The sequence below is a fragment of the Manacus candei genome, unplaced genomic scaffold, assembly GCF_025592945.1.
Source record: "Manacus candei isolate 608988 ecotype Guabito, Panama unplaced genomic scaffold, ASM2559294v1 h1tg000014l, whole genome shotgun sequence".
In the NCBI taxonomy this organism is placed as follows: Eukaryota; Metazoa; Chordata; class Aves; order Passeriformes; family Pipridae; genus Manacus; species Manacus candei.
This window is the reverse complement of record NW_026138062.1, coordinates 52,524,514-52,551,138: the sequence shown is the minus strand read 5'-3', so window position 1 is coordinate 52,551,138 and position 26,625 is coordinate 52,524,514. Positions and strand designations below refer to the sequence as shown.

Here is a 26,625-nt window from a genome sequence, read left to right as displayed (position 1 = left end):
TTCCCCAAGCATCCCTAGTCCCTAGAGGCTCTCAAAACCCCCTGTAGTTAATGTACATTAAAATCTCCACAAACACAAGGCGCAGACTAGTTTTAACTCAGGCTGACAGACTGAGAAATGGAAGGGTTCAGAAAGAATCCTAAGGTGTGACAGCAAGTGTATTCATGGTACCACCTGCACTGAGAGCTGCAAGTCTCAGCCAGCAGGCTCCACACTAAGTGAAAATGTGCTCTGCCTGCTCAACTGTGTGACTCCCATAGCCATGGTCACTGGAAGCTACTCCTCTGCTGTCAAGCCAAATCTCTTAGCAATGCATACAAGCAGACAAAGTCATCTAGGGAATGAATGACTATCATGACCATAAAAAGCACCTACTTTGGATCCAGTTATTTTCATCTCCTTAATGTCCATGCTGACACAGAATACCTAGCAGATGATTTTATCATGGCACGCTCCTAGGTTGAAACTAAGTAAATATATCTGAAGCACAACTCTCCTCCTCCCACATTCACACCCTAGGAGTCGTTGCCTGATCATTCCATGTTTTACAAGGCTCTGCATCTGCACTAGCACTAAGTGCTTTTGGTGACAAAGGAATCTCTGGGTCCTTTCCATTCCTTCAGAATAACTGGAGGAGAAAAAACATTCTCTTCAGTTTAGTGTCAGCTCTCCAGACTCTCTTCTCCAAACATGAAAGAAAAGTTGCACCAACTTGAGCAGATGTCATTTTTACATTCAGGGAAGTCCACTAAGCAAGACACTGAATATGTGAGCTTTCTCTCACATTGGTGTAAATCAAGAGAGATATGGAACATAATAGCAGTGACAAAAGAAATTATATAAATCTTGAAGTAACTAGATATATTTTTTTATGCTTCTTACTTTTTGTGCCTCAACCAGCAATGCTAGTCCTGTCCCAAGCTACAGCTAGGTCAGTAGAAACTGAATGTGTTACTGTGGGCAATCCCAACTTTTCTATACCTTGGGGCCTGATTCTGCTTTCCCTTCTTGGTACAAAAGCTATTCCTGAGGGATGATGAGAAAAGTGGAACTGTACAGACTATAAAATCAAGGATGTTTGGCCATCTCCAGCTGAAAACTCTGTAACCACCCACTAACACAAATTGGACTTCTTTTTGATAACTTCTGAAGAAATTCCAGAGATTGAAATAGCCATGAAAATCCTTATAACTCTATGCCTCTAGATTAGTAAGATGCCAAGGGCTGAAAGGGCCTGCAAAGTTTTCTTAAATAATGTTGCTTAACTAGCAAGCTCCAAGTGCAATTCCAGGCAATACTCTATGCTCAGAGGCAATAAACAGTAATTCAGGGAGTTCCAGTTGGGTTCTATCTGGGGTCTGTGGCTCTGCTTTCACTGAACACTTCAGGCCTGTTTCCTGCATTGTTGATTTGTACTCACTGGTGGCCAAGATGACCACTCATTAAACTAAGCAAAGCAAACCAAAGAATCTGGGAGCTAAACCCTGTGGTAAATGGCAAATTAAAAAACTGGCAGTGGAATCACTTCCCATGGAATGAGCAATCTGGTGAAAAACAGAGCATTTTTCAGAAATGTGAGAATGTTGAGTGTCTTATTTGTAATAAAGGCTTGAATAATATTCATTAGTAACTACTTTGACAAAATAGAAATGTTTAAGTTAGCATCCAATCAATAGTTGCTAGATGTATACATCTTGGTTACTCTAATGGTGATTTCTATTACTGAGTGTTCTAATATTGTAAATATTTTAGTACTTGTATCTTTTTCTCAAGTTTTGCCTGTGGAAGAGTTTGTAATCACAAAGCTTTCTTCTGACATGGAGGGAATTTGATTCTGAAAGCACTAAACAGACATCCCAGACATGCTCAGACAATTGCTTCCCCATTTGAATTCCCTCAACAGGTACAGTTCTTAAGATCAGAGGTGTCAGGGGATGTTGTCCCGTTCTCATAATAGCAAGTTTTGCCAGAGGTCATAGGGCTTAGTGTTTGTTCTGTTTAGATTCCCTCAGTTAAAACTTATGCCCCATTCCTTGGCTCTTGTAAATCTGCAATTGTACCTTACAGTTTTTCTTATTCTGATCCCACTCTTATTTTACTGAGAGATGATGAACAATTATTTTTGTGGGGTCAAGTCATGGGTTCTCTCCCAGGATCGAAGACAGAAGGCCCCTCACAGCACATCCACCTCCTCACCACAGTATCTCTATTTCCTTCTTCATGTTTCCCTCTGTCAAATTACTGTTTCTTATTCATCTTGTTCCCTGTTCTTCTTTCTGCCATGGCCCATCTCTTAACGAGTCACTCACAAAGGCAGGTTTTGGGGTCTGAGGAAAGCAAAACCATGGAGAAAGCACAAAAATCTTTCAGCTCCAGCAGCTTTGGCTTAAGTGTTCCAATTTCGGTAATTTCAACACTAACTCTGTTTCCTTTCACACATGGTATCTCATTGAGATTCAGAGATCCTGCAGGGCTAGACAGCTGCCAAGAGCCCTTCAGTAAGGTCTCATTGACAGGGAGCACATCTTTAACAGACTCCATAGTCTGACACATCTGCTTTCTAATATTAATCCCTCAGTCATTACTGTTGGTAACAGCTCCCTCTTAAGCGTTTGTGGCAGCTGCTCAACACAAAATCATACTTTCCTGAGGATCTGAAAAATTGCAGCCAGCTGTCTCCAGTTGTTCAGTTTTCTTAGAGCTGCTCTGTCCAAAGAAACTCCCCCTACTCCATGGCCATCCCCTTTCCCTGTTGGAATTGATCACAACACACTATCCAGAGAGGTCCCTATTCACACACCTCTCCAAGGTAGGAACGCTTGCCAGCACAGCCGTGTGGAGTCTGACAGTGCAGTTCCACTCCTGCTCCTGAGCTGGCAGCGCTCTGAGAAAGTCACTGTGCTTTACTAAGAACATCCCATCATCCTTGGTGTCATTCAATGGAACTGCAAGCTGTGGGGGCGGGGGCTGCTTCTCCTTACAGGTATTCCTCGATGTCATTGTAATGCAAACAAAACCAAACAATTCCGGTATTCATCTGGTAACATGAACCAAATAGTGCTACTATAGAGGATCTGAACTACAACATTTTCATATCTGATCAGCAGTCAAACTGCGAATTAAAAAAATTTAGTTCAACCAGAACAGATGCTCAAACCATAGAGCAGTTTATAACAGTAAGATAATCTGGAAACAGGAACAACCAGTCGATTACTTCAATCCAGAACAGCTAACAAATGAACTTACACAATGCAGTCATACAAGGAAATTTGGGTTTAGGGGAACAACGATTTGAAATACTAAGAAACCTATTGCTCAAGGTACAAGATGGAAGATAGCATTCCAACTTACCAGAGGAAGAAGGCTGGGAAATTCTATGGGACACTACAATAGTATCTTAGTTCCTCTGAAAGAGAAGAATGAGTGCAATCAGTAGATGAGCAGCTTCAAGACCGTTCAACTCAAAGACTGCAGGAAAAACATACTAGAAGGGGAAAAGATGGGAAAACAGCTATTCAACAATAACTCAAGGTCTGTTAAAGCTTGCAGGCAAAAGAGGACAAAAATCATGGACATGTTTACAGAGAAAAATAAAGATGCAACTGTAGTAAGTACTAATTAGCACTGAACTGTATCTAGGAAGGTAACAGCATTTTTGCAGCACCAGACAGCAACAAGTTTCTAAGGCCCCTTAGCAGCTGCACTCCCATCATTAAGCCAGCCTGGAGCCAGAGCCACTCAGTTTCAGCAGAAGATCCGGGGACAGTGGAGATGGGTGGGTGCAGTTCACTGAGCCTTTTGAGGGGGCTTCACTCAAGCACTCCATAACAGCTTAGCCAAATGGTGAGCCTAGCTATAATCTTACTTTTTGCCCAGAGCATCCTGCAATCCTGAGCAATGCTGGCTATTCCCAGTGAAGAGCCCTATCCACCTAGGACACCACAGTAATGCTGCATAATCCAATGAATAAAACCAGTTAAGGTAAGTGTTACTTGCTGCAGGTGAAGCAAAAGCCCTTAGCTGGCAGCAGTGCCAGACAAAGAGGAAAGAACTGATATTTTCCTCTATGTATTGGGCAAGGTAATTTACTCATTACATCTAAAAGCTGCATGGTGAGATTTTTTGCCTCTGTCTCACCTCTGAATAAGACTGGTTTATGAAGGACCAAGCACTACAATCCTCAGATCATATCCAGCATAAGGTCGGGCTCCAGCTGAATGGTTGTCACACTGCCTAACGCAAAATCAAGCTCGCTTTGTTTGCTACACCAAAACCGCCTGCAGCAGCTGCTGTTCAAAAGGCACCTGACTTCCCGAGCAAAGCAAAACAACTCTTAAATTATTGCAGTAGCTAGCTCTGGCTGAAACAGAGAGAGGATGTAGTGTCCAGCAGAGTGATATAAATCAAAGCAAGGAGAGAGCAGAACTTCTATCAGTGCAGCCCTGGATAATGCAGTCAAACAGGATGTGATGAGATAAGGCTGTGGGTGGCCTTGCACACCATCCAATCGGTTACATTTGCGATAAAGGAAACAGAGCACAGAGCCTTGCTGCCCTGAGGAGGGGAGAAAAAAACCCCACGAACCAACAACAAAACCCAAAGGCTGGTTCTGATCCCACTAGTCTAGGGGTGGCCAGCTTGGGGATCAATCCTGAGTGATGGGTAACTGATGCACAGCTCCCAGGCACAGGCCACATCATAAGGCCATCAGCCTTGGACTGACAAAATGACTATGGCGTGATTAATGTCTCAGCTGGGAGGGAAAAATGAGCCAGCAAGGGCAGCAGAGATTGACACTGCCAGGTTGTCCTGGGATTGAGCCACACAGTGGGCTGGCCCCAGCTCTCAAAGGAACAGTGGAATTCCTGGGGAGTCACTGTTATCTCTCATGCGGGAACTGTTCCCAGAGCTCCCATTCTCCCTGACTTTCCAAGACATGTGGCATGTGTTTCCCAGCTTCCCAAACAGATGAAGGTTGTGGCAGGGTGAAAATGGTTAGTCACCCTCGTGCTGGCAGCAGCAGTGACCACGAGTCATTCTCCCATCAAGCACAGAGCTGTTTAGAAAGCAAAGACCCAGGAGGAAGTCAGATAATCAGTCCCTTTTCTATCACGGAATCACTGATAGTGTTAGTTAATGTGTTAAAATTATAACTGTCCCTTGAACTACAGACAAGTGCAGATATTGACAGATTAAAATTACTTGAGTCTTACCAAACCAAGCTCGAGACAGAAATAAACAAAGCTGAGCATTTTCCCAAAGAGTATTATTCACTTAATTATTAGAGGATAGGGAACCTTTAATAGCAACCTAAAAAACCCCTTGCTCCTAAACCCACCTAAACTCAGTTGTCCTGAAAATCTCACCATCAGGCTCAAAAGCCTGCATTTTACCTATGAAAAAAAGTACAGCACAAAGACGAAAGTGAACCACCCAACAGCAAAATCAGAGTGGAGTTAAAATCTAGACAAGAACCTCAAGACAAGAAAAGGTTAACTTTAAAAGCGATTTGCAATTGCCAGTGGTTTAACTTCAGAGGGACTCATGTTCAACACTGTCTGGAAATAGAACATCTTTTGAGTATTTACTGGCAATTAACACTAAATTGAGACTCATAATGCCCATTTTATGATATCCAAATCAAATCCTTATTTCCTAATCCTGCCTCCTGTTCATGACATCTTTCAACCTCTTGTCTAGGACTCAAAGGTAGATGTTCCAGAAAAAACTCACAACTGTGACGTACTTAGCTTCCCATAACACTAATGGCAGAACTGCACATGAACTCAGACAGAAGACAGATGTTTGCAAACCTCATCCAAAGTGGTGGAAATGTTTAGCTCCAAGACTATAGTCAGTCTCCAAGAAATGAAATAGATGAACCTGGGCTAAGAGACTTACAAGAAAATAGAGACACTGACCACACAACCTGTGACTTCCACTTCTGCGGTGCTTGCAGGTGGTCTGTTTTGTGAGCATGACCTGTCTGGCCAGGGCTAAGCCCTCTACTAAAGCCTCAAGACAAATGCAAACCACAATCAGGCAGAGCAGGTATATAAAATGGGAGCAATGCTTAGTGCTCCGTTGACTTTTCCTCCTTCAGTCAACCAATTACACGTGTGCTTTGATTTTAGTAGTAGTCAGACATGAGCTTAAAGGAGTTTGAAACTTGTGATAACACAATGACTAAGTAAAGAATACCTGTCATGAAAGACCTTCATCATATGAAATGAACCCTACTCATGGCTACCAACCAAGCTTCACTCCCTCAGGGTACTCAGACACCCAGTTCACTTTTGGAGCACACGCTCCATCTGGAACATGCAGAAGGTAAACATTCACAGCTTACAGCAAAGTTGGTCACTTCTTAAGGCTGACACTGGGGAAAGTCAAACAGATTTGGTTTCCTGCATGAGTCTGAGATTTCCTAGCAGACAAACACACACCAGCCATTTAAACCAGATTCCAGTTCCCCTACTAGTCTGATACATGGGACAGTAAAGCTGTCCTCAACTCAGATTAGTGTAATTTTGAGTTCAAAACTCTTTCCTTTCTCTAAATATGGCATAAACAAGCTGTCATTTCCAACCTGCTGAAAACAAAGAGTGATTTCACAGAAAGCAAATGAAAATAATGAGAATCTGTAATTACAACCCCAACCCTCAAACAGGTATCAGTAAGAAAGAAAAAAAAGGAAAAAAAAAATAAAAAGAAATGCCAAAACTGAAAAAGTTAAACTTGTCCCCAGATATTACAGGAAAGCATGAACCTTCTAAATTATCTCTTTGCCCTTCCAGACCCTTCTCACCAGGAAGGTCAACAGGTTATATACCTTCTGTTGGATTAATCTACAGGAGAACAAGGGCAGCTAGCCAAGCAAAACTAGATTCTTAAAGGGACACAGCCAACAACAGACTCTACTCCAGTTTTTAAAGCATGTTCTTACAAATAAAACCTGTGACCAAAAGGAAAAGACACTTCTCTATTTTTCAGTTAGCATACAAGCTGATAGAAACAGATTTACATTGTTTCCCCTGCACAGTTATTTTCTTCTGACCATATAGACCTTTCACAAATAGGGCATAGAAATAAATAGGATTTTATTATTTTTATAAAAATAATTCAAAGAGCAGTGAGTGTGCTTGGAGATAATCTTCTTATACCAACCTCTCTTTTACACCTCCCTTTTTTTTTTCCCCTAAGCTGACAAGATTTTCAGACCAAAAGACCAGTCTAAGTCTGGCTAATCTGGTACCAATGAGCTTTATTTTGAGGACCTGCTATGGAGATGTATGATCAGGTAAAATGAACTTAAGACACATCAGCAAATCCTCCCTTTCCATTTCAGCACACACATGCTCCATGCTCTCTTGACGTTTCCTGCTTCAGTTAAAGCAGTCCTGGTTATAAGAAATTAGACTTTACCTGCACATCTGTCATTAATGGTTACCATACTGTTGGAAAGGAGGTGCTTGGAGGACTACACTGATTTATTTTCTCTTTGGCAATAGCAAAGCAGATGCTTCAAAAGCTTGTACCCACGGCACTCATGTCTTAGAAATACACCAAAGTAAAACACCTACCCTTTGGCAATCACATTCTAACAAAGGTAAGAAAAAGGTAATTATAAATCTACAACAGAACAGAAAAACAGAGCCAGTGACTCAGCCAGTGGCACCAGGAACTGGAAAACCTGCCCCTCCCTAGCAGGAAAACGTCTAACTCATATGGTGTTAAAAACAAAGCAGAGTGACTGCATCATCTCCAGAAAAAGGAGGACCTGAGGGGCAGGAACAATAAAAACAAAAATCCACCAACCCTCCCCCACCAAAAAGAACCCAAAAACCCAAGAACCCAAAATACCACCTCCAAACCCTAAAGAACTCTTTCTAATCATGTAGTCTCAGATCTTGTAAAGAGCTCCACGCAGGCGAATTCCTGACTTTTTTTACAAGGCTCTACAAAGGAACACGTTGGGCATTTATTTAACATGGTGGTTGACAGAAGTTGGAGAGAGGAGCATCCGTTACTATAAACCTTACTAATAAACTTGATTGCTCTTCAGAGCAGGATGGAATTGCTGTGAAGGTAGAGAATGGAAAGAATACAGTGCACAACGTAATAAGTTTAGACTTAGAATACTATTTGTTATTCTTTAAGGAAATCACAGCTAAAAATTGGCTTTGGTTGTTCATATTATTAGAAAATTAACAGCTTCAAAAATAAGCATAATGATACATGTTATATAACATAGATATGATGTATAATGATATAAAAAAAAAAACAACCAACAAACCAACAAACCAAACAAAACCAACAGGTACAGGGGCATGCATCTACTGGATTGCTGCAGGGATCTTTGCTAGTCCAGTTGCCTTTGACATCTTAATTAAAGATCTAAGACTGAATAAAGGTAATGTTAATGAAACTTGCATGATACAGAATGACATTTACAAACACTGGTGGATAGAAACTACTCAAAGGGAGTTTGCATAAAAACAAAGGAAAGAAGCAAGGGAGACAAATAAGACTATGTGGAAAAAGTAATGCAAAGAAAATGAAAAAATAACAATGAAAAGAACCCCAGAGATAAAATCAAGGAAAAAAGCCCTGCCAGAAGCGGGAGAAAGACATGCAAAAGTGAGAATGTTGAACAAATGACAGAGTTGTCAGCAAAGCAAATGCTTCTGCAAAATGACCAATGTGACTTTAATCTGCCTGGGCTCAGATATCACTTCAGGCAACAAAGAGAGATGAATCACCTCCAATTCATGGAATATCCAATCTCATTCTGCAGAAGGAACACAGATAAACTGAAGAAAGTGAAAAGAGTATTAAAAAAACACATTAGGAATTATTAGAATAATAGACATTGAAAAATATTAAAATTTTAGCCTCAGTCGTAGCTTTAGGAACTTAAAAGATGCAAATGCAGAGCTAGAGAATAAAGAATCATTCAGAGAAACAGCAAGGCAAAAACTGTTCCAACAGAGTAAGAAGACTTTTCTGATGTACATTGGGTGATGAAAAAGTTGCCCAAGAAAATTTTACATAGTATTTGAGGGGATGGGAACCAAACCAAATCCAACAAATGAACAAAAGACAAACCTCGCCTAAAGTGAAAGTATAATAGATCTTTAAAGAAAGGTAACACTGAATTTTCACTTTCTTAAGATACAGCTGTGGCCAGAAATTCATTTCACTATCACAGGAACTACTGCAGACGTGATCCAAGGAACAACTTAAGGTGTGGAAAAATGGCAATGTTGCCAAGAAAATACCCCCATTCTTCCCCGACTGCTCACCCTCCAGTCATTGCACCCCCTCCTCCAGACACTCCAGCACGTGACCGTATGATTAACTTGCCTGGAGAACAGATGTGGCTGAAAACTAACTTGCTAAAAGAGTGTTATTTTTCATCTGGATCAGCCCCCTGACCCAAGTCAGTGAACAGCAGTGCCAGTGGCCATGCCAGCAACAAAGCAGAGAGGTGTAACAAGTAAGGAAATGGACAGTTTGAGGATGTGTGGACAGGTTCTCTCCACAGCAGTGCCAGCCTGAAGTCTTTGTGGACCCACCCCTTGGGTTATGCTGGGACAGAACCAAGAGCTGAAAGATACAATCAGAAAAGGACACAATACTAAGGAAGGAAAGCTGTGAATAAGCATAAGGTCACTCCAAACAGAGATGAAAGTAGCATCTCTTGGTGACTGTACTTTTCAGCAACCCTCTCAAAACTACAGACTGTATTTAAATTCTGTGAAACAAATACCTGAGTAAGAAAGTCAACGGCAACTGTGATTTTATGTAAGCCACAAGCAAGATTGGGCGCCATAGAGCCATTTTTCTCTTTAAAATTTCACGATACTATTTTCATACCATATTTCCACAAGTGTTCTGTAAAACACCAACATTAAGACACTTGCCACAATAATAACCTAAAATACTTCAAAGCCATTGGTAGAACTAATTTAAAATCCAAAAGATGTAGCAGAAACCAAGACAGTGGAGAAATTCCTAGCACCCATTCTCATGCACACTTTTTTGCTTCCAAGATCACCTCCAAGAGGATACAAACAATGAGCTGATAGTCCAGTTTAGAGATTGATAGACTTTGTTGCCTGCTTGAGTTCGAGGGAGCCATCCACAGAGGGATTTAGTAAGAACTCAGAAGGTGACTGCACCCACTGGCTGGCTGACCTTGGATTCTGCCAATCCAAGTTCCAGAGAAAACTGGAGTCCCTCAGCATTCAGCAGCTCTAATAAAGAAGCCCCCCTGTATTCACTCTTCAGTCGTGAGAAAGAAGCCTATCAAAACCAAAAGGCTTTAACTGCACAGGTGATAACACAGCAGCTTCAACCCAGCCCTAGCACTTGCTATATATCCACTCTGCTTTCCCCCTTGTTCTGTTCCTCTCGCTCCTCCCCGTTACTCTCTGCCCTGTCCTACTGCCTACTTCCTTCTGCAGGAGAACAATAAAACCTCTTACATCTATACAGACAGATGGACAGACAGGTGAACGAATGCTCCGCTCACTTTGCACACAGACACCGCAAAGAGGTCTTGGGGAAGCCGGTCTGTTCGCAGTAATAGGAAAAGGGGTGAGGGGAAAAAACCCTAAATCTCCTTCTCTCCCACCCAGTCCCCCGCGTTTGAAAAAGTATTTTTGCTGTTTATTTGTAGAGGAGCCGCAGAACTCAACTTTTAAGGCAAGAAAGCAACACGAGTGTAACTTCAGGTTGAACAAAGGCAAAATTGGTAATTAGTTGTGGTTAGTTCTGGGGTTTTGTTTGGTTTTGGGCGTTTTTTTTAACTTACATATGACCATTCACTTTAAAACACTTTACAGAAGTCCTTAAGCGCGTTGAGTTACGTTCTTCTACAAAAAAGGTCCATCTTTACCATCCCATGCAAGAGATTATTTAAACGGAATTATCTACGTAAGATAAGAAATTCCTTGGGAAAGCTTTTTGTTTGTTTTTTGTGTCTGTTTGTTTGTTGTTTTTAATCCTTTCCGACGGCATGCCACTAAAACTGAACCCTTAACTTCAGAAAAATTGAACTGGGAAAAACATTATTCCCTCATCTTTTGGTGAATACTCTGCAACAACCCACACTCCTTCTCTCAGATAGGCTTCCTTAGGAAATTTTGTTTTGTTTTTCTAAAAAACATCTTCCATAATTTACATTAAAATCTATTACAGAAAGCACTGCTTTTCCTCTCTGCCCTCCCCAAGCACATCTCTACGAACGGTACAGAAACCTTTTTTTTTTTTTCTTTTTCACATTAGCGCTGTAGTTTTCAGCCGATGCGACAAGAGACCGAGTTCCCCAAGTGCCATCGCCGGCAGCCCCTTCCCGACGGGAGAAGCCGCCGGAGCCTCCATTGAGGATGTTCCCATCGCTTCCTTTGTACGCCTGTGCCTCCTCTGTCGCACATGACCGGGTCCCAACTCTCCCTTCCAGCCCGTCTCCCTCAGGCACCCGCGCCCCTTCGCCCCGCGCGAAAGCGACCGTAAAACAGCGTGTCCTGACCTGAGCGAGGCAAGAGCGGCTGCGGTTCCGTAGGGGCAGCGGGGACCGGCTTCAAATCCTCCTTCAGCTCCAGGACTTTCTGCCAAAAGAGCACCGAGCGCTGTTACTGCGCGCCTGCCCCTCGCTCCCGCCCGATCCCCACCCCCGAGCCCTCAGGGGTGGGAGCGGGGGCTGGGACAGGGGGAGCGGGCGGGTCAGCCTCTCGTTCAGCATCGCCGCCTCTAAGTCCGAGAGAAAGAAAAAAAAAGTTGGCGAGGAGCGGCTCCGGGGTGGGCCCTCGGGGCTCCCCTTCCCTCGGTCCCGCGGCGGCGGGGAGACGCGAACAATGCCGGGCCGGGCGGGCGGCCGGGAGTGGATGGGATGGGATGGGATGGGATGGGAGAGGAGCGGGGGGGCGGCCGGGCCGGCAGGAGCGCAGGCACAAAGCGCACACTCACTCACCTGAGGAGCGCGGAGCGGCCGGCGGAGCGGAGAGCGGGGCGGGGGGGCGGCCGGGCAGGAGTTTGGGAGGAAAAGGGAGGGATTTTATTTCCCCAGGAGTTTGAAAGGAGGAAGTGAGGAATGCTAGGAATGAGAGTTGGTATGAAATGAACGCGGCCGAGGGAGGGAGGGGACTGCCGGCTAGAGCAGGGGCTGGGACGGGGCTGGGAGGGGACTGCCGGGGGCGGGGGGCAGCAGGAGAAGGGCCGAGGCGGAGTTGGGAACAAAACCCAGCGGGGCCGGGCAGTCCCCGGCCGGGGGCTGTGTGTGACCGGGGCGGAGGGAACGCGGGCAATGGCCGGAAGAGGGGCCCGCGGGGGCGGGGGAAGGAAACTCCGGGAGCGGGGGAAGGGGGCGGCTCGGGAGTTCTGGGAGCGGGCGGGACGCGGCCGCCGCCTCCAGGGATCGAGAGCGGGCGCGGCGCCCGGCCACGGGAGAAGTTGGAGTCTGCGGCCGCGAAGGGCCGACCTCAGCCGGGGGAAGATCCCTGGGAACGCCGCTGCTTGCCTGGTGCTTTCTCCGGGGCGGGACTCGGGCGATGGGCCGAGCGCCCGGGGAGGGGGCTCCGGTGCCGGGGACACTCCCGCCCGCCCGGGCGGGACACGGCTTCCCTGGGTAATCCCTGCCAGCCGGTCCCGGCCCGCCGGCAGCGCTGCTTCCAAGCCCCTTAGAGACGTGCCGTGATTTCCACCCAGCATAGCTGAGCCCCTGCGAAACGAACAACTCAACCCCAACACGGCAGAGTGGTTATCCCAGGCGGCAAACTACTCGCCTAACAGCAAAGCGATGTCCCCTGTGGGTTTTCTCAGTCTCACGTCGAAGCTGCTCTTTTCCTGTCCGTTCATACAGGAGTGCCAGCGTGCTGCGCTAGAAAATGCTGATACCAGGCTGAGCAAGTTTAGTAAATGTAACTACATCCTAGTAGCACCTCTGGGAACGCACCTACATCAGCAAAATAAACTTTTCCACGGCTCTAGCAGGTAACCTTTTCAGAGATGCCTGGTGTGTATGTAACTACCTGCGAAGAGTTATAACATAGTTGGCTTTCTTTAAAACTTCAGTATATTGTAGAAATGGATTTAAAAAAAAAATCTCAGTTTTTGGTAAGAACCTAAAGCTAAAAAAGTTCGTAACTCTTTCAAGTTGCAGAGAAAACACTGAAATCGGGTCCTAAATGCGGCCTAAGGCCTCAGAAACCAAGTGGCAAACCCCATCAATTTCATAAAAATAAGGTTTTCTGATACAACCGAGAGTACATACAATATAAATAAGATGATGTTACAAAATTCAATGAAATTATTATGTGTGGTTTTTGTTTGTTATATAAAGCCCTGTAATGATTTAGCCACTACTTCTACCTTGGCCTATTTAAAAACATGCAGTTTAATAAAAAAACATATATGAAAGGTAGTTCACTTCTCATCACACATATTCACTCCGAACTCTAGGCTAGGTCTCATAATTATGTGACTAACATATTGTTTTGCTCCCATTTCCTTGCCAAATCAACACAGCTCAAAGAGAAGGAATTGAAACCTATTCCTTCCTGTGAATCATCACACAGATTGTTTGCAGGACTCCAGTCAATTGCAGATGGAAATTCACTCAGGAGAATGCAAGTTTTTTAGTGGTGGGTTGATTTTCTTTTTTCCTTTACTGGAGGTAATGTGGAAGCAAACTATTCCACTTAGAACAGAAAGCAGAGAGCTGGGCAAACTTAAGAGTCTTAATTCCCCAAACCTATCTGTATTCTATCTGAATAATTTTGTTATGCAGTTTATAAAATAAAGCCTTTTTTTCCCATAGTAAATTAGTATTACTTTTCCTTTAATAAAAGGCTCAATTCAATTAAACATTAAAAAAAAATCCTTTGCTTTCTTCATAATTTTCAGCTGTTTTCTTACAGACAGTGCAATGGTTCACTTTCTTTGGAAATGTCGATTGAATCAAAGTAAATGATCACAAATTCCAGCCTCTGGAATACATCCACCCATTTATGTAGTCTCTAAATTGAACTAAATTACCAGAGCCAGTTATGGTGACCATAGCCTTTACCTTAATGCATTCTGGTGAAGTTAGTTTGCTTCTGGTTTTTTTCTCCCATTTTGGGACAAAAGAAGTGAATTCCAGCTTCCAGTGAGAAAATAATAATTCTATATAGAACACATTAAGGGATGTAATGAGAAAACAGAAACTCTATAGACTGTACAGTTCAAGAGATACAAGAGTTAACAGTGGTACAGGGTCTCCGCCTTCTTTCCTGGCAGGGCTTTCAGCCCCAGGATAACTTAAGGGTCTTTCTTAGTTCTGAACTAGTTCCAAACTGCAGTTGTGTACAACAGTTTGACACTGTGGCAGAGAGGATGAGTTTCCTGACTCTGCCAAAGAAGGAATCTGTCCATAGGTCCATTTCACAAGACTACACACAAACTCTTAGCTCAACTTGTAAATCACAGGGAAGGTTTTGCTTGTCTTCTGTACCAGGAACAGGAAACCTAATTCAATGTCAACTGAGAGATTTAGAGAGCTGTTAATACCAGCGAGTAGAGGAGCACACTAAGTAAAGTATAATATAATAACTTTGCCAACAGTAACAAACCCCTATCCTACTGCTACCAAATTCAGCACAAGAACTTCAATGAGAATGAGACACCCATAAAAGAGTAAGAAATCATTCCCTGTCTTTTATGTTTCTGAACCAAAGAGCCTATAGCAGCCTAGGAGCTGTTTCCATCCACTAGGCCTGCCTTTAGGATTCATATTGAACAGTTTAATATGCTTCCATCTTTATTTTAAGATCTCTCTGGGATTTCAAGAATTTTGCATTCTCACGTATACAACTAATATTACTGCTTTAAGAACAAATGCCCAGTAGTATTTCCTGCTTAGTTTCTCTCCCAACTAAGACTAATTTGGGTCAGATCAAAATGATGGGAAAAACAGAGGTGCAGAAAGAATAGGACTTACACACTGAGAGCTGTGCCAGTTTCTCATTATCAGATCCACCATATCTCCACTTACTGAAGTTTATACATATCTCAGTAGAAATAGGAAAAAATAACCGCTTTGACTTGACGTTCCTCCGTCCCTTGTATTACTTCAGTTCTTGTTTCAGAAAAAATCTTATTGTACTTCAACACTTGAATGGGTTCAGATGGAAGGTAGGAAAATGCATTAAGAACCATCTCAAATGTTTAACTGGACACTGGGAAAAACATTAACATGGGGTAGAGAAGTGGAACTAGCTTAGAGAGAGAATCAAATGGAAACCAAGAACTTTAGGGAAAGACCTGGTAACAGGGGAGGGAAGTATTAGAGAGACTAACCTTACATTTATTCCCAGACTTCTAAGTGTATGGAAAAAAACCCAAACACTACAAAGAAAGAGAACTGAGAATTACAAAGGAAAAGAGAGGGTAAGAAGAGAGATGAGTTTCAAGAAGATGGGAAGAAATTGAGGTAGTATCTCATACAGAAGGAACAAAGAAAACCTACAGGTGACAGCAAAATCCTACAAAAAATAAAATAAATTAAAAAAAAAACAACCCCCAAAAAAACTCATTTAGAATTAAGGATTTTTCAATATATAAATTAGTTTATTTTCATTTAGATATAAAAGTTATAAATACAATTAATGTAAAACAGTATCTGATAAAGAGCACTGAATCTGTTCATCTGTCTGTATAATTTGACTGAGAGGCCCTGACAGGATCACTGATGTCAACAAATAGCTTGAAGAGCCACTTCTGACCAGCCTAATTGAGTAAAGGGATGTTACCGTGGCCTTCTGAGGACACAGAAAATCATTTTGAATTGGAAATTAGCATTCTACCTTCAGGTCATCCCAAAATAACACAAGGCAGTTTCCTTCACACATTCCCAGTCAGAAAAATAATCAGACAGGTACACAAATGGATGTCATTTTTCTGGACGCACAGCAGGAATGCAGAACAGTCAGCCAAGACCTCAGAAGAGCACAACTGGAAAGCACTGCCAGGTCTGGTCCCCAGCCTGATGAGCAGGAAGTACACAAAGGCACAAAAGAGATCCATCAGGATTCAAGTTCTCTTCACTGACTGCTTTTCTGATGAGATCATCTCAAGACAATGGCTCACCAGCTAATGCAGAACGGTCATCTGAGAGATACCTGAGATGGACTTCTCAGCATCAATTCATAAGTTACAGTTAAATACAGAGTTTACACATGATTACCATAATTATTTTTTCTGGCAATATCAGAAAACGTCTCCACAAAATTTTGTTAATTTGAAAGAGTGAGTGATATTCACCACTGCAAAGACTCCAGAGACCAAAAGCAATGTGTCTGCTCTTTGCAGCTTAAAACAGAGTTAGTCTGCTGACAAGGACAATACCCAAAGCTGGAGAACAACTAATTCTTGTCTCAATAAAAGATGGTCTTTTCCAGGACCATTATGAATATGTGTAATGGCCGTGAAACAGGCAAGATAGGATTCCAAGATGGGATTGTTGCAAGATTGTTCTCTGCTTCAGTAGACAGCAGGTGTGTACACTATGAGGCCTCCATGTCACACTGTGCAGCAATCCACTCTGATGAGTTAAGGCCGTATGAATCAAGAGGTGTTCCATGCTGTGACCTACAGACTCCATATTGTACATCCAGTATTAAAAATGGAACACTCGAAGGACACATTGCAAAGCCTTATGATACAATTCCTTTAAACTTACTGATGCCTTTGAAAATACCTGTAATCTCTTTTTGAGGTAACTCCTTCTTACAGTCAGGTTAAAATTATTTATACAAAATCTACTTTAATATGTCATGACTTGAGATAATCTCATATTAAAAAAATGAAATTGGTCACAAACCTATTCCTAGAAATGTAGCAAATTTTATGAACAGACAATTCAATCACAACACTGCTTTTCAGGAACAGTACTGTATATTGTTACAGTACTACCTTCTGTCAAATTCAGTCAGATTCTATCATCTATTCAGTCTCATTTTAACAGAAGCAGCAATGAATACAATATCACCATCTGAAAAGGCAGTGCTTGAGATTTGATTGTTCTTTATTTGGTAAAAAGACTGTCAAGGGATAGAGAGCAATTAGAATACTGAAAGGGAAATGGATTATCAGCCTTAACAGAGAATCATCTCACAGAGTAAAAGTGTTATATTAGAGCCAATGTCTTATTCCAGCTGTTCCGTTTTTTCTGAATTCATCTGATCAGAAGCTCACGAGTACCATCATCTTCCAGGCTTTAAGGAAGTTTCAAGGGATAGGAACACTTAGCCATTATTTTTCTATCCTAGATGCAAGGAGTTCCAATTAGTGGGCTTAGCACACTGTCATGCAGCATCTGTAAACGAAGATTCTGAAAGCAGAATCAACACCAATGACAAAACCATCACCTATATTTCTTGTTCTTCCACAGTACATACAGAGACTGCTCCCAAGACGGTCTACTGCCAACACTCGCAACGCTCTGAGGGCTGGAATGTGCTTTCTAATAAGCCTGTAGAAGCCTGTCCTCCATTTCCCTTCCAATATGCTCTTCATTACTACACCTGGAACTCCTACAAGATGCAAGCATGCGAGTGAGTTCCATGTTTCAAGTCTGTTGTCTTATTCACAGACCAATTTACTGTCAAAGCTGGAGAGTCCAATAGCAAAGGCCTGAAGAGCACAGAGGGGGTAATTATAGTCCAGAGTGAACACGTCTTCTGCTACACGACCAAACTGCATCACAATGTAGTCAGCTGGGGAGAAAAGAAAGATTCAGAGATGAACAACTTCACAGTGAAGTGAAAAGAAAAAAAAACAAAAATCAAATAAACAAAAAAACTCCAAACCAAAATAAAAAAAAAAAACCAAACAAAATCCAACTAAACACAAACAACCCAAAAAACCACCACAAACCAAAAAACCCAACCACAAACAAAAACCCACTCGTCTGGCAGTCCCAAATATATTTGGTTGGTGTTTCCATCCTTTCCCACCGGAGTGGCCTTGAAATCTGTTCTTTAGAGTTAGTGTGCTGTTCTAGAGATTACTTTTCTTCTCAGATCCAAAGCTCAAACCACTCTTGCTAGGCTGAAAGTGCTGTATTAATCCTTTTCCTTCTCTTCAGGAAGTTTGCATTCGCACCTTCCTTTGCTGCACCCACCCCAGAAAGAAGGAGGCCTTACACAGTTTTCTCAACAGCTTGCCAGTCCCCAGTAATCCTGAGCTAAATTCCTTCACCCAGTTTCCCTTCTCCAGGAAGCGTGTCCTATTCCTCCCAACCCTCATGAAATGAATTGGGTTCTCCCTGTTCAAATAAGTCCCACACACTCTCCATCAGATTCTTACGGTCATTGTCATGGACAATCTGAAAGTTCTTCACTGAGGCCTGAGTGACTCTCCCATGGAAGTTCAAAACATAGGACTGGGTATCGTCATTCCAGACTGGAGCCTTGTTGTGCAACTCAATGAGGTTCTCCAAATTTTTGTTTTGCCATTTTGACAGCAGACCCTCATGTTCCTGTTCAGAAGAAAGAAATATATTTATCAGATTTGGAATTGCTCTGCTTTTGAGTATTGCCTCTTGTGTATGCACTGTCACTTGAAGGCCATTCCCTGTTTAATGAAACACAATGACAGCACTTAAACTCAGTCCTACTGAAAATTTCCTGTAAGAACCAGGAAGATACTTTCACAGATTCCCAGTCCAAGCATTTTTTCCACTCAATAGGCTATCACCGTATTTCCATTCCAAAAAAAGTAAAAAGAGTGAGAGAGAAGGAAATGTGTGTGTACAGGAAAGGGAGCAATTCACAGGGCACAGATGACTGCCATCCTGCTGACAGGAATCCCTTCTGAGTCTCATAAGTTTTCTCTGATCCTGTTGCATCCATCTTACATTTCTAACATTCTGAACTTTAAAATAAAATAATCTACAACTAACTGCATAGTGCCAGGCCCTGAGGTGATTCAGTACAAAGTCCAAAGGCTGCAGCAGGCTGTAAGGTTAAATCTCATCCTATTGGATCTAACAAGTGATGCACAATATGAAAGAGAGATAAACAAAACAAGGAAGATACAAAAAGGAAGTAAACCAGTCCATTAAATTTGACAAACAATTAATTACAAAGAGGTTCAAGTTGTAGTGAAACATGACGTATAATTTTCAAAGTTCTGCAACAAATAAAATCCGAACTGAAATAATATATACTAAGAGAAAAAATCCAAGCTGAAATTACTAGCAGGAAAAAATGCTCAGAAAACAACCTGTTGCTTAGGTCTGACTGATAGGGCTAGTATTGTATACAGATTCAATAATAGATTTTTGAGGATAATTTAAATGAAACTTACTGTTCGGTTTAGTTACTTTATATCTTTGAATTTATCTTTATTTACTGTTTAAAGATGCAAAAATGACTGAGTACTGGCATCAACACAGTGCATTTAGGCACAATTTTTCCTCCTTTGAAGTGGGGGCAATATTTCTTAGTGGCATTACATTACAGAAAAGGAACGATAAAAACAGAGTCAAACCTCTACACTGAAAGCTTTGCCAACTTTCCAGAACAGCTTTGTGTTTCAGTCTTGTCCACTGTCAGTATGCTTGTCTGATAGCAAAACAGTTGGGAAAATAGGGGAGAAAAATAAAGGCAGGGTGATGGAATCATTACTGTACTGATGGGGGAGATGACAATACCAATTGAAAGACAATGAATAAATATTCACAAACAGACACAATTTTCTTGCCCATTTGCAAAATTAAATCTCTTTTCCAGGCTCTCATGAGTCTGAATTTCCATTCTTGAAGATTTTTTATTCTGATATCAAGAAATTCATTCTTCTCCTACTCATATCTACTCACAACATGGCTACAAAACCCATTTTCTAGCCTAAAATATTGGCCATGTTTTAGCACCTGTTCTTTCTGCCTTTTGTTCTTCTATCACATCAAGCATAAAACCCACATTAAGGGAACCAAATGTTTTTTGTCATACACCTTAATATATCTTCAGATACAGTTCTGTAAGCTTTTAGCTATAATGTCCAGCACATGTATGAGAAATACCCACTAAATAGTCATGACAAAACTTCATCCTTCTCATCCTTCTTTCTTCTTAAAGAATCCTCCTTTTCTGTGACTCCTACAAAGAAGCTGACAGCATTCTGATCAAAAACATATTTACTCTCTTGCTATTACACCAGCCTACCACAGTATCTACCTGTTACCTGTCGGTTGCAATTCATATCCTGGCCAAGAATGCAAGCTCCTGGGAGAAGCAAGTGTGCCCTGTGTTCATCCAGCTCTCAGCATAACAGGGTCCCACCATGAGGACGGCTTGTAAGTGCCAGAGCAACAACATACAGATAACTAAATAATATTTAGGCTGACCAAAGGACAGGTAAGGATACAAACACTATTCAGAAGGATACAGATTAGGTAAAAGGCAAGAACCAATTAATCAACACATTTAGGCTACATTGTATTTACTCTCCATGAGACTTACTAAACCCCAAGCTACTAACAACCTTGCTCTAAACCCTGATTATTAGTAACACTCACACCTCTACAGGGAAGTTTTAACCTCTTCCTCCAACCTGAAACATGACCGAACTCCATAACTCACATTTCGTGGACGGATTGGAATTCGCTTATGATTCATATTCATTCCTGGAATGATCACAGACATTTTTCTGGGACCCTTGAATCCTAAGATGTTGGTTTCCTGAAAGACAAGGAAAGACATTATTTTCAGTAAATGATACACATCTCAAAGAAGTAAAGACAGCAAAACTGAACTTGTGTCCACATTTTTACTAGTTCTTAGAGTTTTGCTGGCTACAACTGTAGAAGCGCTTAAACAACTCCAACAGTGTTTAATAACTGAGAACTGCTTTCTCTCCCATTTAGAGAACACCATTATAAGACATATATGGTATTAACTAATTTAGAGCAATCTGTTATCCCACTGAAACATTCATAACAAAATCAGACAAGTGCAATTTCCAGGCATAAGTTTTTGCATGTGAGGCAATAATGTGCTGAAATCTTGCTAGTTAACAAGCCGTAAGTATGATAAAAGGCAAATATCTTTGACCTGAGTTTATGTTATCTCTATATTACCAGTTAGTCTAAAATGTTCCTGAACAATAAACAAACATTCTTCTTCTGTGCTGTTATTTGTGTTCAAGAGAATGCCTACAATTTTCTCTCAAATCATGCTGTTTTGTAAATGATTAAGAACAGACCCAGAAAGGGAAGTACTCAGCATCTATCTAAACTTCAAGTCAAGCAGATTTTTCCAGAGTACTGCAGGAGACTGCTCCAAGTACAAAAAGCAAAGAAAAAAAGACCTGTATTCTCAAATCATACACTTAATAATGTCAGTCAAAATCCAATGGTCCATTTAAAGTGTTCAGTAACAATATCAGTGCTAACCTTTAAAATTCCCAAAGACCAATTAAAAAGCTAGAGTCTTTCAGAAGTAGCAAACTGATTGATAGAAGTGATACAGCTTCTTCTAACACGTTAGTGCATTTTGCAGACACAGACAAAGGTCTCTGGACTGCACCCTCTATTATTTCACTTCAGAAAATCTAAGGGCACATATAAGAATGAGGGTACTGATTTGATTCATATATAAACTTTACAAACTTCTTGCAGATAAGTTCAAAATTTTGAAAAGTTGACTTAATATTAACTGTTGTGCTCATTTTAACACCTTGCTGCATTCAACTAGGTAGGGAATTGAAGAATACTGTATACAAAGAAAATATCCAGTAATATTTCCGTAAACAGGACAATACTGCAATTATCACATCAATTCTTTTCCCCCCAAGTGCCACTGAGATCAACAGCAAAAACAAAAAATCAAGATAATGCTCCAGTAGGCTAATGCATCTTTAAAATTCTGCTCCCATACCAGTGAGAAAAGTAAAAATCCTTCCACTTGGCAGCCATCATTTTGTAGAGAACCTCAAATTTTACTCAAACTGTAGGACTGGAACATTAAACAATGTAACATGAGGACCCTCACATAATTCTAGAGTGTCCTTGAGTGTCTCCTCACTCTGAAGCCTTACCTGAGGTGATTCACAAATTGCGAAGACAATATCTCTAGGACAGAGCTAACAAACTATGATTTCCCTAGAACCACATCCTTATCAACAACAAGCTGCTACAGAAGTAATACCAGCTCTCTCCTATCTTCAAATGCCTTTGATTCTTCAAAAAATAATTCTACTTCACAGGATACTCCCAGTTCCTTCTCAGCGTCCACCAGACACCAGCTGGGCAAGGGGAGTTCATGCTGTGGCTGGTTCCATGTAAATGGTACGCTGACTGGCCACACACTGAACAACAGGCTAGGTAAGAAGGTCATCAGGATGTTAGTTTGGGTCTTTCTCCTTCCCAGATTTCTGGCACTGATTTTTTTTTTTTTCATTAAACTCTCAAGAACTTATCTTTGAGGCCTCTGCCCTTTGTTGTATCTGGTTGAAACTGGTCACTTGCTTCCAAAGTTAAGTGGGGGAGGCTGACAGAAGCACAATTTTGTAAGCCCCATTTCCTCAGTAACCAGGCATAAAGAAGAAAGGGGCAAAAAGAGAAAGGCAGTACTTACATAACAAATAGCTGCAAGTTCCTGTCTTGTATGAGCCTTTTCCACTAGACTTTGTGCCTTGATTGGGTTAACTCCATGGTCATAGACTGTAAATTTAGTTCCCATGAGGTTTGACCTAATGTCAGGTTATGGAGAAACAGAGAAAGAGGCATCAGTGGAAAGTTTTGTCCTCTTCTGAAGGTATTGGTACAGCACAGCGAAAACATGTATCTCCTGCCATCTGAATCTTCTCATTGCCAGCTCAGTAAGTAGCTTCCATGCAGTGCCCACAGTGAACTAAGCCTGTAACTCATCCTGGAAAAGCATCTAGACAGAATGTCTTCTCTGAATTGCCACAGTGAATGGTAATGCTGAAGAAGGCTGCCAACCCAAGTGAATACAGATTACATTCAGCAGAAGGATGCGAGCTCATTCCCTCTGAATCGATACCAGACTGCCAGCCAAAACCACAACACAAATAAAGTGAAAATCCTGTCTCACCTGTCTATAGTTTTCATCAGTGATCCTCACCTGAGTTTTCCAATGAAACTTTCTCCTTTCCGGGATAAATCAGTTGGGTCAACTGATATGAGGTAATTCGATGTTTTGCTCTTCTTTCTTTTTCTCCCTGCAAGAAGGAATGTCTGGAAATACAAAATTTTGATCAAGACTGGTGCTTTGTAAGAATGCACAGGCATTGCTAGGCATTGCTATCCAAACTGTTACCTCTCCATCTGCCATATCCATTCCCCTTTTTGTTCCATGCCAATATTACTGTCTCCACAATTTTGATCTCTTCCAAAGTGCACACCCTGAAATCCTATTCCTCCAATCAGCTCACTCAGCAGCCTTGATTTAACAGAACTGTCCTTTCTAGTCTTCCCTCCTTTTCTTCTGGAGCAGCTCAGTCTTCTTGCTCCTTTTTTAACATTTAACATTTTTATACTTTTAAAATTCATTTTTCATTGTATTATGGCCTTTAAACCTGCTAATTCCCTCTTAGTGCCCTGGCCAAATATAAGCCGTCCTCAACTACATGATGGCTTTCCTCAGCTACTGGTTTCTTACCAGAAGCTCTCCCTTGCACCAAAAATATTATGTGGTAGGAGTATAACAGCCAAGAATGTGTACTGTTTCCAATACCTTTCTGTTGTCATCCCTTTCCAGATGCATGTAGTAAGTAGGGAAGAGGCCCCGGTCCATTCCCTTCTTATCTCTAGTGATTCGACACTTGACACTAATACCACGGGGTGCGGGGCGTAATGCAAAATCCTCCAAGTTCTCTACTTCTCCCAGCTGTGCATCTGCCTGAGGGGAGGGACTACAGGAAGCACCTGTTTCCTGTGGGAAGAAGCATCATATTAGCAAATTAATATCCGACTAGAGACTCTGGTATTCCCCAAGAAAATAAAAGTTTGTTGAAATACAGGTTATCATAACCAGAAGATACTGGGGAAAGGAAGGTTAAACAAGCTACCACCTGTGTTTCTCTGAAGAAAATGGCTGAAGACTTTTACTCTGAGAAAAGACTAACCCTCCAAGGGGAATGGAGAAAACTACCTGTTAACCAGATATAAGTGAATTTCTAGGAAGGGGAGGACAGAGTGAGATGCTGTAAATATTCTAAGCAAAGAGCCTCTCTGCTTTTAGAACTTCAGACTCTGGGAAATAACGCAGTACGATAAAAGCGGGACTGATGGATGCTGCAGTAAGACAGGCTGGAATTTCTCTGACTGAAATGAGCACTGAGATTATGTTGGTTCAGAACAGTAGCAGAAATGGAGTAACCTGCTGGTGGAACCATATCAACTAAATGTTGGAAGAGCCTTAGAACAATGTGTACAGTGAGGATGCAAGTTATGGTCACCAAAGGAATTGAAATTCTAATGTAAATCTGGTACAGGTCATTAAAATAATTTTTTCTTTAGGTAGCTGGATCTTGTGAATTGCAGCACCCAAGAGATTCCTCCTTTACTGGGCCTTGGAGATGAAGTTGCAGCTTTATCCCTGTTTCCAGCTACAGCCAGAAGGAAGCCTGAGTCAATAAGCACAGACACAAGCATATAGACTTGAAATTCACTAGTGGCTCTCACCCTCTCCCGCCTCCAGCACCCCCACCCCGTATTTCCAGCAGTTTGCACCCACAATTATCTGACAATATCTGACAGTCTCCCAATTATCTGACACCCTGAACACTTGTACTACTCCCCCTCTAGTGTAACACAGCAAATACATAGTCACCTCGTAAATATACTCAAAGAGGTCTTTCCAATAGTACCATGGACTTTCAAGGGTGTCCAGCATTCATGCCCAAACCCTATGGCCTTTATCTGCTCTGAGTTAGCTCAGACCTTGGGTCTTCCTCATGCTGGTCTCTTCCAACTCACTGGCTAGTAGAGTATATAATTTGTCAACATATGTATGTATATATACCTCATGCACACACACAAGAAATAGTTAGAAATCGAATCTTAGAAGATAGTGGGACACACTGTCATAATCAGGCACAAGACTTGGGCAGACAAGCACATTGTCTTGCAGCTGTTTACATGCATCTGACACCTTTTACACCCTTTAATCCCTGTTTTCCCATGCTTATTACTCCCTGATCCACCTTGACACCTCTCTTTTCCCTCTTAAGTTCTTTTCCCTAAACACTCCATAAAAAGTTTGTCCAATCCTACCACTCTGTTCAATCCCAAAATTCTGTTCCCCCTTGCATCCAACAATAAATGCTACAATCCTTCAGGAAATGATCCTTTTTAAGTTTACATGGCATTTCAGAGCTCCCCTGAGTCATTTTGGTGGATTTTGCACCAGAGACAATGGCCCAATCTGTCTCCTTTGAGGGTCATAGTGCTGATTCACTGTGTTCCCATCTTCACTGATTAGAGCAGAATTTGGGATTCTCCACCCACTATTGTTCCTTTGATCACTGCTAGGTCTTTGTGTTTAACTCAATAGCCCTTCAGTCAGATAGCCTAACAATCATTACCTTCCTCTGCTTTCAGGGATTAATATGCTGGTTACCATAGCTGCAACTACTATATTTTAACCCATTGATCAAGGGGTTAGTACTAAAACCAAGCATGTGCCCAGCACTTATTAGAAATGGATTTCAAGACACTTACTGCGAAAGATTTCTCACTGGATGCAGAACTAGGCCTCTCAGATTCAGGGTGTGGTGAATGAGATGCTGGTTTTTTACTAGCTTCTTCCTCTTCTGTGTCCTCCTCATCGAAATTCAGACTGTCTGAAATTCCTGTCAAAATACAAGATCAAGCATGTAATCTCTGAAAGAAGGTTCGTGTCACCACTGATTCATATATGATTCTTGAATAGCTATTCACTCTTTTAATTAATTTCTGTTGTTTCAACTGTTGATTTACTTCATGTGCTATATTGTTTCCTGAGCCTTGTAATTCAAATCCATAGTGACATTTTGCAGCTGTCACTGTGCAGATGATTGAGCAGCTGTCAGGCCTTTAATAATACATATTTCACATGATATTACATGATGTAATATATTGCTTTAGTACATGTTGTCATTGAATTGATTTTGCCTATTTTCATGCAAAGAAGTCCTCCATGTCTTAAGAACAAAAAAAAAAAAAGTAAATCCAGATCAATATGCTGACACCTATCCTGTAAATTAGACTCTGTACAGTTTACATCCTTTATTATTTCCGTTTAGTTTTATACACACTGAAATGGAGTATGTCAATTTTTCAGTAACAGCCCCTCCTGTTCTTACATCAGTACCAATATAACTGAGGTCTCATGAACAATATTAACAAATTGATTTTTAAAATAGAAGCACAAACTAAGTAGTTCCAGGACTTATTAATTAAATCTTAACCTAAGCACAGTTACATAGAGTTGACTGTAGGTATATAACTAAAATAACTCTGGATTTATTACAGCATTTATAAAGAGCTTCTGTACATATCACTGGTGTTTCCTTCCACTTGGAACTGCACCATCTTGTTCTTTTATTCCATAATAAAATTTGGCTGTAGAATGG

General features: G+C 41.5%; 2 protein-coding genes and 1 long non-coding RNA gene across 8 annotated transcripts in view; 1 reads left to right on the top strand and 2 right to left on the bottom strand.

Annotated features, from left to right (window-relative positions):
• The window catches only part of TEAD4 (TEA domain transcription factor 4), a 51,789-nt gene extending 39,629 nt beyond the window's left edge, over positions 1 to 12,160 (bottom strand). For 2 of the 5 annotated variants that reach the window (XM_051780822.1, XM_051780826.1), the window contains exons 1-2: positions 11,537 to 11,722; positions 3,352 to 3,406 (exon numbers count right to left, since the gene is read on the bottom strand). The gene's annotated coding sequence lies outside the window, so the exon portion shown is untranslated. Of the gene's footprint in view, positions 1 to 3,351; positions 3,407 to 11,536; positions 11,724 to 11,977 lie in introns of those variants that run through there. The other 3 variants (XM_051780824.1, XM_051780825.1, XM_051780823.1) reach the window with 3 other exon arrangements.
• LOC127468092 (uncharacterized) lies at positions 10,419 to 11,541 on the top strand. Its single transcript, XR_007903399.1, has 3 exons — positions 10,419 to 10,576; positions 10,685 to 10,759; positions 11,293 to 11,541. It is a non-coding gene; the product is annotated as an uncharacterized LOC127468092 (long non-coding RNA).
• Positions 12,161 to 15,584: 3,424 nt separating the features above from the next.
• TULP3 (TUB like protein 3) overlaps positions 15,585 to 26,625 on the bottom strand; it is a 35,233-nt gene continuing 24,192 nt past the window's right edge. For both annotated transcript variants that reach the window (XM_051780811.1, XM_051780812.1), the window contains 7 exons: positions 25,733 to 25,863; positions 23,745 to 23,942; positions 23,133 to 23,245; positions 22,623 to 22,737; positions 20,628 to 20,726; positions 18,352 to 18,523; positions 15,585 to 17,759 (listed from right to left, as the gene is read on the bottom strand). In XM_051780811.1, the coding sequence (XP_051636771.1) occupies positions 17,626 to 17,759; positions 18,352 to 18,523; positions 20,628 to 20,726; positions 22,623 to 22,737; positions 23,133 to 23,245; positions 23,745 to 23,942; positions 25,733 to 25,863 (962 nt within the window). In that variant the 3' untranslated portion in view covers positions 15,585 to 17,625. The remainder of the gene's footprint in view (positions 17,760 to 18,351; positions 18,524 to 20,627; positions 20,727 to 22,622; positions 22,738 to 23,132; positions 23,246 to 23,744; positions 23,943 to 25,732; positions 25,864 to 26,625) is intronic.